At 47.1% G+C, this 12,658-nt stretch overlaps 1 protein-coding gene across 2 annotated transcripts; it reads left to right on the top strand.

The window, feature by feature from the left end:
* The first annotated feature begins 3,600 nt into the window (after nt 1-3,600).
* On the top strand, nt 3,601-10,142 carry txn2 (thioredoxin 2). Of its 2 annotated transcripts, none has more exons than XM_083648537.1 (4): nt 3,601-3,649; nt 4,739-4,998; nt 8,233-8,356; nt 9,201-10,142. In XM_083648537.1, exons 2-4 carry the CDS (start codon nt 4,739-4,741, stop codon nt 9,315-9,317), a joined length of 501 nt encoding a protein of 166 aa, XP_083504663.1. In that variant the 5' UTR covers nt 3,601-3,649; the 3' UTR covers nt 9,318-10,142. The 2 variants fall into 2 exon arrangements, with proteins under 2 accessions (XP_083504663.1, XP_083504664.1); XM_083648538.1 differs by lacking the exon at nt 3,601-3,649 and adding an exon at nt 3,682-3,902.
* The last annotated feature ends 2,516 nt before the right edge of the window (nt 10,143-12,658 follow it).

The raw sequence follows: 12,658 nt of genomic DNA, 5'->3' as shown, positions 1-12,658 counted from the left end.
GAATTCCTTAGCTTTAGCTATGCAATGTGCTCTAAGCATCCCGGGTGGCATCCAGCAGATGATAGAACGCTCATCCATAAGAGACTTGAGACGTGACTTGGACTTGTGTCCAAAGACTTGAAACTTGGACTTCACTTCCCCCTCACAGACTTGAGACTTGACTTGGACTCTAACTCAAAGACTACTTGAGACTCGACTCGTATTTGCAAAAGAAAATGACTTGTGAGCATCTCTGGGAGTGGGGATAAACAGGAAGGCGGGCACCGGGCCCGGGGAAGAGCTGCCCAGGTGCAGCGGTTACAGCGTTATGATCCTAAGAAGTCGTTATATGTTACAAGGCACGAGGCGAGCGTTTGCTCTGCGTCACAGAGTATCGTTTCCTCTCGACCTTTAGCCTGGGTCGGCTCCTCAGGTGACGAGCCAGGTCAGCCTTAGCACGCACTCCAGGGCCCCGGGCGGCGCTCCCGACGGGACGGGGTCACAGGAAACTGGGTCACCTGTGCTTGTCAGTGGGTCTGCATCTCACCGACACTCCCCACCACCCTGCCCGCCACCCAAGGCTAGGTCACACCCTCCCCTCTGGACACCTCCCCCCTCCTTTCTCCCCCCCCCCACCCTTGCCCTACACTTCCAAGGTGTCACAGAGAGCACCCTTGTTCTAGCCCTCGCCCCCTTTCTACCCGGGACCCCCTCAAAAATCCCAGATATCCCTGCAATTTCCGGTGCAATGTTTATTTGGCGGGAACAGGGGTGGGGGACGAGCCGCCTTGAAAAAAGAGCCTCACTCACAAACAGTTTGGGCTGCGTTCGAGGGTAAACATGTGCGGGAGGGGCCGTGCGAGGCGAGAGGTGAGCAGGACTGAGGCGCGTGTGTTCTGGTCCTGACACGCAGATCCCACCTCAGCAGGGACACAGAGCACAGCTCTGTTCAGGCCCCAACCGCCGCAGCCTCATAAACAAACCCCCCCCCCCCCCCCCCCCCCCGCCCCTCCATCTCCACCTCCTGTCTGTTCAATGGACAGCACCCTCTGCTGGGGACATCAGGACACAACAGGAAAAAACAGGCCTACGGATAAACAAGATGCAGAGAAGAATGCAATAAACTCAGCTTAAAGCTGTAATTTACGAAGTGGTGGCGGTAGCGTTGATAGGCTACTGGTCATATTCTTTGGAGCTTTTTCAAGCTGTATTAAATATAATCAAATGGAAAAAACATGTTTTTGAGTGAGGTATGTCCCAATATAGCTGGGGCCAATCAAGATGGCAGGCACCTAACATATGATTAAAAATGACTTCTTCATGTTTTAATAGCTATTGCTTTTAAAATCTTAAAAACACATTACTCGGTTCTATAAACGGAGAGGCAGTGAGAATAGTCCTAGCATAACAAGACACAAATCCCAAACAAACGGATCAGTAACACATCCAGAGCCTCGAGTCAGCAGCTCTATGGAGTGTCCCCTCTTTGGCAGGCCCACAGCGCCTCACTTCCTCCTCCAGGAGAGTGGCTGCAGGCGAGGCACGCTCAGGGGGAGGACGGGGGCATCCGGAGAGGCGCAGGGCGAGGGCGGGGGCGAGTTCTCGGGCAGCAGGAGGGGCACGTGGAGCAGGGAGCCAGACTGACAGATGGGAGGTAGGAAATGGGGGCGTCTGTCTCTCCTGTGGCTCGCCGCTATGTCTGAATAAGCCTCTCTGTGGCCCGCCGGCCTGCTGCATCTGGATGCAAATAGCTGCTGCTGCTGCTGCTGGCTGTGCTTGTTGGCGGCGATAGAGTCCTTGGAGTCATCTGCGATGCCCAGGCTTTGCAACCACTCACACAGCCCGTCGCTGGCCTTTCTCCCGCTGAGCGTAGACCTCACACATTTCTCCGAGTCCCTTCCTTCACAGTCCACCTTCCAGCTCCTCTTCCTCCCCCTCCTCGCCTGCCGCTGGTCTTTGCTTGCCAGTGATCCGCGCCCAGGCTCCTCTGGCCCCTGAAGCGGCGACACCGCTCCCCCCCGTCTCCCTCTGTTTTTGCCCTGGGTCCTCGCAGGCGGAGAGAGACTGTCTGCAAGAACCCCTGCCTTATTAAATGCAGCGTGCCGGTGTCGATCCAATCCTGCTTTGGGCCGAGGCTGCTGTTTCAAAACTGTGTCTGCTGCTTGGGTGTCCTCTGAGGGTGCATCGTTGCAACCCGGCCATGGAGCCGCACGAACACGGTCGCCCGTCTGTGCGTCTGTAAAGGTGTGTGTCTGCTGTGGAGCTCGGGCGGCGTGTGTGTTTGTGGGCAGCACCGCTCTGGACCTGCAGAAGAGGAGGCGGCGGTATGGAGGAAGACTGGCGGAAAGGCCAGGCGGCCCGATGCTGCGGAACAGGGGTGGGGGTCGAAGGTCGGCAGAGGGTCTCGGCTTCCCAGCCTTCCTCTGAGTGCTTTTGTCCATTCTAGTGTCTTCCTCCATCACATTGCAATATATCCTTCACAGATGCTCTATTCTGATTGCCAGTGTGGGGGTGGATGGCTCGTTCACCTCTCCAAGTGATGGAGTAAACAAAGCGGAGGATAAGTCCGCCCCACGACTCCACGACTGTCCAAAATGAAAATGACGATCAGGTTGAAGACACTGCATTGAGGTTAGAAAGGGAATCTTCTTTACAGCCTCTCCGGAGTGAATTCTTCTTCTCTAATGAGTCCTAAGAAGAAACACAAAGATATCAAAATGGAAGCAAGTTATCTATAATGGATAGTTTAGTTTATGCATTAAAAAAGACAGTTGTGAGAGTAGAAGTGGAAGAAGCAGAGGAGGTGAGAAAGCAGAAATAATGGTGGATATATCCATGTCCATCCAGCCAACACCTCTTCATGCTTACATAAGGATGCCGTGTACCGTCATAATCACATCTAGCCGTGCCTCTTTGGAGAGATGTTTGGGCGCTTCAGAGTAGAATGGCATGTCCTCGGCACTGCTTTGTTCGTCATCATCAGGCATTGGCTCTGGTCCACCAGCACCACTGCACTCCTACGTCTGCCTTCTTCGCCGACGTTCTCTCTTTCCAATTCAACCACATCAGTCATTCCTTTCTCTCAGGATCTTTTCTCTATCTGACGGTGCATCTCTCCACCAGTGTGTCTCTGTCATCTCTAGGCAAAACAGCACCCACCTTCTCACTGACGGTGCATCTCTCCACCAGTGTGTCTCTGTCATCTCTAGTCCAAACAGCACCCACCTTCTCTCTCTTTCATCCTGTTGACCTCTCTCTGACATGAAAGATGCAGTCCATCGATCCCTGCTTCTCTTTCTCAATAAATTATGAATGAAAAGAGAACAAAAGTAGACTTATAGGCCTACTTGATTGATTTGACTTTTTTTTTAAATCTTATGTGTCATCAGTAGAGACACTTCACCAATGATAATCTATTTACATAGCCTAACCTAATACTGTAATAGAGAGACTAGCCAAAATGTAGAAATTAGGCCTTTTATCATGTGACATTCAGAAGTCGCCTTGCATAAGCGCCACTGTAGCCTACTTCTCCACTTGGCCACAGCGTGGCGCTATCTACACTAATGTGGACAAGAGAGGGTCTGAAAAGCTGCGCGGCCCCTTTTAACGGCAACGCAAAGCGGAAGTACTTCACATTTAGTGGGCGGCCAAGCTAGCTGACGGCAAGGTAAATATTGGAAATGCTTTATTTCATATTAACACGTCTGTATTCTAATGTGACATCTTGGGATTTGGTGTGAAACAGTGTTCCGGTTTATGGATTTGCGTGTTTGGTAAAGAGAGGAGGCGGTGGCGCGAGAGGAGGAAGAGGAGACGAAGAAGAGGGCAAAGTCACACGGAGGTTATTGGAGGAAAAAGCAGTTCACGTTACATTCAGCCGCTCCACAGATTGCAAAACACCCCCCACGTTGTTGTTCTTGGTGAGGAATGGCCCAGCGGCTAGGGATACCTGTTGATAAAAGTTCCCATTTTGACTGTCTGAAGCTCGGCTGTGTTTTCAGGTTTGGGGAGCGGTTTAGCAAGGAATGTGTAACTTGCACAATATGGCTGAGATATTAAATTGACGGTAGCTGTTATAACGAAGTTGGCTAACTAAAGTTTTACCTAACCTCGCGTCACCAGGCTCTCTCAAAGGAGATTAGCTAAACCGATGATGCTATTGAACGAGAAATCAAACTCCAAATGATGTTTGCTTTGCTGTCGAAGTGTTTTTGACAGCAACGTACGTTAACAGCCACATGCAGTGAAATGTATCTGCCCTTATCTGCTGGTAAGTTTACTATAATTGGTGTTACTAATTGGCTATTTGGTTAATATCTGGTAGTAATTGGTGAATGGCACACATCCATTCCTTGGGGTCAAATTAGTTTCTCAGACTCAGAACTATTTACTTGCACATTATTTTAAGCAACCTGAAGGCCAGGCCTACTTGTTGACAGATTTATTAATGTTTACACTTTAAGATTATTTAACCTCAGCTAACAGGGACATTATAGTCCTAGCCAGGGGAATCTAGTTTACTCTTGTTTGCTAGTCGCACATAAACCATACAGGAAAGCACACCCACCCATAGTACACCCTACATTTGAGTGGCTGTAAACAAGCCTGCCTTACATAAGTCCATATGTCCTCTCTTGTGACATAGTAAAAGCATTATACAGGCCTGCTGCCTTCAGCCAGTCTGAAACCGACCTGAAATCACAATCAATGCAACATTCATCTTCTCTTCTTTTCTCCTGTTATGTCTTCCGTTTAGATGGCTTACAGGCTGCTAGTCCGTAGAGTTTGGACCCTCCACCATCTTCCAGCGTCCACCACCACCACCACCTCCTCGTTCTCCACCTGCCTGCAGTCTGCTACGCCCCGTCTCTCCTTCCTCTCTCCCTCGCGCACGCTGCCCCGCTCTCTTCCTTACACCTCTTGCCGCGAGGTCTCCTTCAACATTCAGGACCACGAGGACTTCACAGAGAGGGTCATCAACAGCGAACTGCCAGTGCTAGTCGACTTCCATGCGCAGTGAGTACCACACACAGGGAGGAGGGAAGGTTTGTGAACGCAGATACCCCTTTTCCACTGGCACTTTTGGCCGTGCCAAACCAAACCATGCCACGCTGATTTTTCTTTCCTATACAAATTTTAACGCGCCGAGCCGCACTCTGAGATCAACCTTCTCTGGAGTGGGACCAAAGTGCACCATCCCCGCCTCCAAGCGGGCTACGGTGAAGTCTCGCCAACTCGTGACGAGTCCCGCCTTCTCCCCTCTCCCCCTCAAATTAGCTGTGTTACAAGCATAGGTTGCGAGACTCTCGTGTCTGTGCAGAGAGAAAGGCGTTTTTAAAAGCCTCTGTGTTCAGCTCTCAGTACTTGTATAGCTTCTAACTGAATCTATGTGGTTTGTAGTTTAGTTTCTCTCTTGTGTTTCTGTCTGTACTTTCAGATATCTACTTTGTTTTACCGTTTCCTGATCGCTTTCAGTCATATCGGAGCTGTGTAATGTTACAGCTGTTCAGACGAGAACATTCCCTGCGCTAGGGTTGCCACAGTGTTGACATTTTCCCAGCGGGTAATAAACACGTGACAACACCGGTGTTACCGGTGACACTGTATACGGTTAAAAGAAAGCTCCTCAGCTGTCCTCACGGTCCAGTCAGTCAGCCCCTCCCCGCTGCTGTGTAACGTTAGCTGGGACGCTCACAATCACAACACTGGCTGCCTCACAATATGCACTCATGGTTGCATCCAACTCGAGACAACTTTCCAGACCCTCCTGGAGACAATCTTTCTCAGAAGCGACTAAGGTTAGCAACAAATCTGGAGACTTTTTCTGAGATGGGATTAAAATGACCAGCAATAAGCAGGCAATGATGATAGCTGGGTAACTCCCGCTACTAGCATTGATGCTAAGTTAGCATCGACTTTTAGCTGTGGTAAGAAAAGCACATTTCCAGAGATGGCCCACAGTGACAGAACAGAATACACACGCAGGCTTAGCTAAGGGTCTTACCTACATGTGTATGAGGGGGGCATAATTTGTGCTCATAACATGTATAATTAATGTTATTTGCTGGTCTAACCAGAGATGATGAATAGTGCAGCCCAGCGGGAGCGCTTGTAATTTACCCCGGTGCGCGCTGAAACTGGCACGAGCGGGCAGAGTTTTTTATTTCATTTCTTCCTCCATAAAAATGAACGGTGTTACCGGTGGGGATGTTATGTAATAGTTATAGGTGTATACCCCACTACCTTGTAACACTGGTAACACTGGCAAGCCTACCCTGCACTGCATTATATTAAAAGCTTTCCACTGACAAACTAGTAGAAGGCTTTTATTGTGAATAACTAATAGGAAATGCAATGTTTATCCAGCGTTTTACAGCCGTGACTTTTTGACCACTATTATTCGATGCTGCTGCTGTTTTGCGACTCAAGACAAGCATGTAATCAGTTAAAGACACACCTTCAAGCGGGTAGCCCTGTTGTATGGAAACGCAATTCCAGGCCACGCTGGGCTGCCGCGCCGTGCCAGCACTTTTGTATGGAAAAGGGTAATAGATTACTGTCTGACGTGTGAGAGGACGCTGGCGTTGCATGTTCGCCGCTTCTCCGCATGATCTAAGCACCTTGGGATGTCAGTTTTGATTTGAAAGTGTGCTATACAAATACAATTCATTATTGACTGAATGGAGTGAACAGAAGATTAAAATAATTGACAGAGAGAACATAGCCATCAGGGTGGGGGAGGTTATCCAGGCCCATACATACCAAGCACATCTGTAGAAGTAGGTCTTCAGAAGTGATTAAAAAGACGACACTGGTTTTATCTGCCTGATTTCCTCAGGGAGATGGTGCTGTGACGCTCAAAGCCCAGGCTATTTTAGTCTTAAATCTAGATTTGGAAACGAGCTGCCCAGGGATCTAACGTTGCTCCAGGGCTCATAAGGGGTTAATAGGTCAGGGATTTACCTGTGGTCCATACATATCTGTGCTTCAAATGTACCGTAATCAACAAAATCGTCTACCAGTGATACCAGAATTGGGCTTGGTAGCACCAATTAAAACTCTGACCGATGGATTCTGTACTACAGATGTTTGAGGACTGTAGGAGTTATTTGAAATTCAGCTGTGAATTAAGTTATTTTGTAGCAGTGGCCACCCTGGTCTTATGGACTTGGGGACGGTCTTCGGGTTTTCATTCTAGCATGTAATAACTGTTACACACCTGGGACACAAGGTGGAAGCAATTAACCTGACAGGATACAAAGCCAGTAGTTGGATGATGAGGCTGGAAGACCAATGTGTTTGAGCAGTTTGCTTCAGAAGAAAGGTTCAGACCATCTGTGCCTAGACTTTGCAGAGGCTGTGTCTGCTCTGCCAGTTGATCAGTAAAATGTCTCGTAATCATATTGATACATGACCGTAGTTCAGGGGTTCATACATTGACCCTGGAAAAGACGCTGCTTTAACGACTGCCCAGTCCTGTCTCTTTAAATGTATAGAAATGTAAATGATGTGTCTTACTGTTATAAATAACACAGATGCATAGATGCTGGCAGCTGACCACTGGGTTTCCACTCTCAGCAGAGTCCAGTGAGGTTACAGCTGCTGCCAAGGCAGCTATTAGAGATGTACTGCTGAGTGTGTTTCACAGTCCACCTACGTGACACAAATGATCTGTACCCAGAAGAGCCTGTTTCACAGTCCATCTACATAGCTTTAGACTGCATGTAGTTACGTGACACAAATGATCTGTAGCCAGAAGAGCCGATAGCTTTAGACTGCATGTATCAACGTGACACAAATGATCTCATAATCATAAACAGGATGCTGCATGTTGCTGTAACGGCATAATATTTAGGTTGCTGAAGTGAAGGAACTGTATGGCTAACTGAATGAGTTAAAAAAACAACCCTTTATATGGATAGATGTGACTGTATATTTACATATAATCCAGAGGAAAAGCATTATCCAGATTCACATTATTCTTATTCAGGTGTTGTGAGGAGGGAAGCTTTAATTTGACTGATGCAACATCAATGCATACCATCTTGCATTGAATCACAAGTAGCTTAGCAGCAGCCACGGGGCAGGACTCTGGCACTAAAACTTGCTTAGCCAGTGAAAATGACTAAAATAACAACTGATTAGGTATAGCTCCAGTAACAGTTGAGTGATTCTTGCCAAATTAACAGATCTGTGACTACTTTTTGTTGTTGTTATTTATTTGACATTGGTCCTGTTTGTTGTTTTTAGGTGGTGTGGTCCTTGTAAGATCCTCGGGCCGAGGTTGGAGAAGGCTGTTGCAAAACGGAAAGGTCGCATTGCCATTGCTAAGGTTGACATAGACGATCACACAGACTTGGCTATCGAGTATGGGGTAAGAATTATTTTTATGCTTCTATTTGACAGGGCCTGAATTTCAGTGCAGGATTGCGATTATTACTCATAATTTAACCGATCGCCGCAAATCTAGCACGGTGCGGAATGCAGGATGAATAATAATAATAATAATAATAATAAAAGCAGTCAGATAAATATCAACTCCCCTTTTTTTTATTTATAAAGTGCTTTAAAATGTGAATGTCAACATCAATTTTAAACAAACGATTCATCTCTGTCTTGGATTTGATTCCACGTCCGCATCTTAAAAAACAATTAATTTGAACACCCCTAAAAATAGGACAATGTAAGACCTGTAGTTGAGCACACAATAAGTATTCCCCCCTCCCTCCCAAAGTGCATAAATCCACCCTATGTGAAGCTTTTCAGGGGGGAGTCTCCCCCCTTCAATGAATTTCAGGCACTGATTGATGTTTGGTTAATTATCTATTTTGCTTTCTCTGAGGTCTAATAGTTTGTATACAGTTTGTATAGAACAGTGGTCCCCAACCACCGGGCCGCGGAACGGTACCGGGCCGCAATGCATTTGGTACCGGGCCGTGAGCCCGGTCCAATTTTTTTTTTTTTTTTACTTTTTTTTTTTTACAAACTACAAACATAAATAAACATCAACTTGAAACTATGTTTCAACTACCACACAGCCTATAATATTATAGCCTATGTTTATTTAAAAAATTAAAAATAAAATTGACAACCGGTCCGCAACTTTTTTCCCCATTTATCTACCGGTCCGCGGCACAAAAAAGGTTGGGAACCCCTGGTAGAATATCCGTTGCTTTTGACTGTAAATCAATCTTTCCTCTCCTTTCCTCCATCTCCAGGTTTCTGCAGTTCCCACAGTAATCGCCATGCAGGGAGGCGATGTCATCGACCAGTTTGTGGGGATCAAGGATGACGATCAGCTGGATTCATTTGTCAGCAAGCTCATTGGACAATGAACACGTCAGTCTCAGACCTGTCATTCATCACACTTTTGACGCCATTTTGTATGATTCTGGCACGGTCTGCAGCGCCCGACCGCTGTTTTGAGCCGGTGAAATGACAGCCACCAAACAAACAAACAAACCCTGCCACATGCCCTACTGGCAGTCTCTCAAATGTTCACACCCACCCCTAGGGGACAGCGCTCCTGCTATGTACCGGTATTATTGCTTCGGTTTCTATATCTCTGATTCTTTAATCCTAGTGATGGGTGTGTTCCTTTGCTGAGCTGCTTCCATCTCTCACTTCCATAATGCAAAGGCTCCACGCTTATTCAAACTGCTAGAGCAGCTGAGCTGGTGTGTCACAGTTTGCTGTAATAAGTACTGCACTTGTACTGTATTATGAGGGACACGCGTGTATAGTTTTAGTGGGGGGGGAGGACTCACGGAAAACCTGACAATGGTGAATGAACTTTCTGACTATTCTATCTGCAGTTCCTGCTTCTGTCCACACGAGGGTGGCATTTTGCTAGTATTGCAAGGCCCCACACAGTCATTTTACACCATTATGCCTAATAATGTGAGAGCAGAATGTGTGTGCATGTGTGTTAGTGCATGTGTGCGTGCGTGTGTGTGTTTCTGTGTGTGTGTGTGTGTGTGTGTGTGTGTGTGTGTGTGTGTGTGTGTATACGTACATGTCTGTGCAGTCTGTCTCTGGGTCCTGACTGTGAAACCTGAGTAAAGCGGGAATAACAAATATAGGGATAACTTTGTTTATTATTGAAATAAATGCTATGTAATAAATATGACCAAGTGAAGTAATAAAGGACTTTAAAGATCTTCCCTAGTTTTAAATGTGTTTTAATCTTTAGTTGGGGAAGAGGACTTTAGACTTTTCTCTTTATCTTAACCACTTTGTTTATTGCCCCTAATGACACTGATGTGATGAACTTAAGTCGTGTACTTTCCCTTTCATTGGTTTTGGTGTAAGGGCCTGGTGGAATGCAGGGATAGGATGCTGGTGTGATGTTTGGTTGTCAGAGTTTAAGAGGGAGGAAGGGTTTTCCCTACTGACTTTTCTCAAACAGGGAAATATAAGACAATATAATGACCTGGACTGCATTAAGTCGCTGATTTTTTTCCTTCTTTTTTTTAAATATAGAAATAGTCATATTTTCATTTTCTGTTGTAGATAACTCATAACACCCCCCCCCGTGCCTGAACATGTAGGTGGTACGCTCTCTGCAACCCTGTCATCAGCGTGGTAGGCAAAAACACGCCTCCACTTAACGCCTGCCTCTAAATTACCGCCCGCTCTCCATCCCCTCAAATCATGTCTCTGCCTCCTCGCCTGTCTCTCATGTCGTCTATATCTAGATATGTGTTGAAGTCTCGCACACCTGATCAAACATCCTCTCCTGAGCCGCCTTCTCTCTCATTCATCAGGGCAGACAGAAGCTATAGCTGACTCTCTACAATGCAGAGTTCACCGTCTCACTCGCCCTTTTATTCCTGTTACACCTGCAGGTCAGGTGGGAGTGGCTGTGTGGGTGGGCTGTCAAATGACCTGCCTGTTGACCTGCATGTCTCACCAGGTGTGATCCCTGCCTTTGACCAAGCTGCCAGTTCCCCATAGTTTAGGCCAAGCATGTGTCCTCTGCTGTGTAGATTTCTGGTAATTGAGTGGAATAGACCAGCATAGGCGTGGATTTGGGGGGAGACTGACTATGTGCCCACTTCAACAGAAGCTCTGCATTTATAGAAGCAGAGTTGAGTTTCACCGAGGCACTTTTTGCGATCGGCTTTGATTACAGGCACAAACACCCCTTCCCATCTTTTATATTAAAAGGGAGCAAGTGGGCAATGTTTGTTTCAATTTAATTTGATGCGGCCACAGCTATGCCATTTTATGTGCGATCGGGCTGAAAACTTTTAGGAAGTGTAAAGAGCACCCGTGCGGATGACCTGACTGAGCGGGATTTTCTTAATTAGCTAATGATGTGATGTCATCAGTGATGATGTCATCAGTGATGTCATCCTTCCTGACTGTCGTCAGTGATGTCATAGAGCAGGCGAGGCCAAGCCGCGTATGCGACGCGCAGTGTGCGAGCTGCAGGGCGGGCGAGGCCACGAGCACACGCTCGAGCCTATTGCTAGTTTTTTTTTAAAGCCTTTCTCCCAGTTGCTCAAGACTCCTTTAATGCACGCCTTTAAAGGCCTTCTGACAAATTAGATCGCCATATTTCATATTTTAATTAATGTTTTCCCTTCAAGTCAGGTCACATTGACAAATAATTCTCCTCACTTTCATACCTACGTGCATCTCGCATCTAAATCTATATCTTTTGTTTCAATATCGCTAATCTCGTGAAGGAAAATTTAGTTGAATTTAGACTGCTACTATTGTATATGAGTATGATCTGGATGCCCAGAGTTTGATCCAGATATAAGCAATATTTTTGCGGCGTCTAGACAGCCCAGCTGTCTGGGCTCACATTGTATATTCCCCCAAAGCATCTCTGTGTATTGGAGTGTAGGATCAAGAGCTTACTGTGTCATTCATCACCCGACCCACACGAGTGAGTAACGGAGGTCAAAAGGGGGCCTGTGACGGGACGGGGGGAGCACCTGCGCTCAGCTCCCCTCCAGGCATCATTTCATCATCCCGTCTTCTCTCACGACTGCTACCAGCGGACGTCCCGTCCACGCCCCTGCCCGCCCTCCCCTGCCGGCGTGTTATTACAGAGCCCACAGCTGACTGACACCATCGTGGCGAGGGCCTGCAGACTGCTTATTAAGCACAACATTTGACATGTTCCATCTGCACTTTTAGTGCTCCTCTGGCCTCGCATTAGATCATCGGCGCACAAATAAAGCCTTCAGGATGTATTCACACTGAGCTGTTGAGCTGCTCAGTAGCCAACGGAGGCGGAGATCCAATGCTTTTTAAATAGGGGGAATTCCACTGGCATTACATAATCAGGTGTGAGTGAAGTGGGGGGGGGGGGGGGGGTGGGGTGTGTGTGTGTGTGTGTGTGTGTGTGTGTGTGGTTTAGATAGACAAACTAAACTGTTGTGCACTGGATGAAAGACATTCCTTCTGGGACACTACATAGTCTTAATGGCTGGGATTGCAAAACACTACCTTTGTTAATGATCTGCTATTTTTAACCTCTCTCTCTCCTGATTCCCTCTCTCTCTGTTCTCCATTCAGCTTCCCAATGAGTGACCACTGTCTAGACCTCAGGATGGATGATTGGCCTTGGTTGTGAACAAAGCTGCCCAGTATCACACAGACATACATACAGACGTAAGCCAGCACACATGTTACTAGTCTTTGTTCATCCTCCATTCTC

The sequence above is a fragment of the Poromitra crassiceps genome (assembly GCF_964638095.1).
Source record: "Poromitra crassiceps genome assembly, chromosome: 13".
NCBI classification, from domain to species: domain Eukaryota; kingdom Metazoa; phylum Chordata; class Actinopteri; order Beryciformes; family Melamphaidae; genus Poromitra; species Poromitra crassiceps.
Note: the sequence above shows the minus strand (reverse complement) of the source record. Positions and strands in the feature narration are given on the sequence as shown.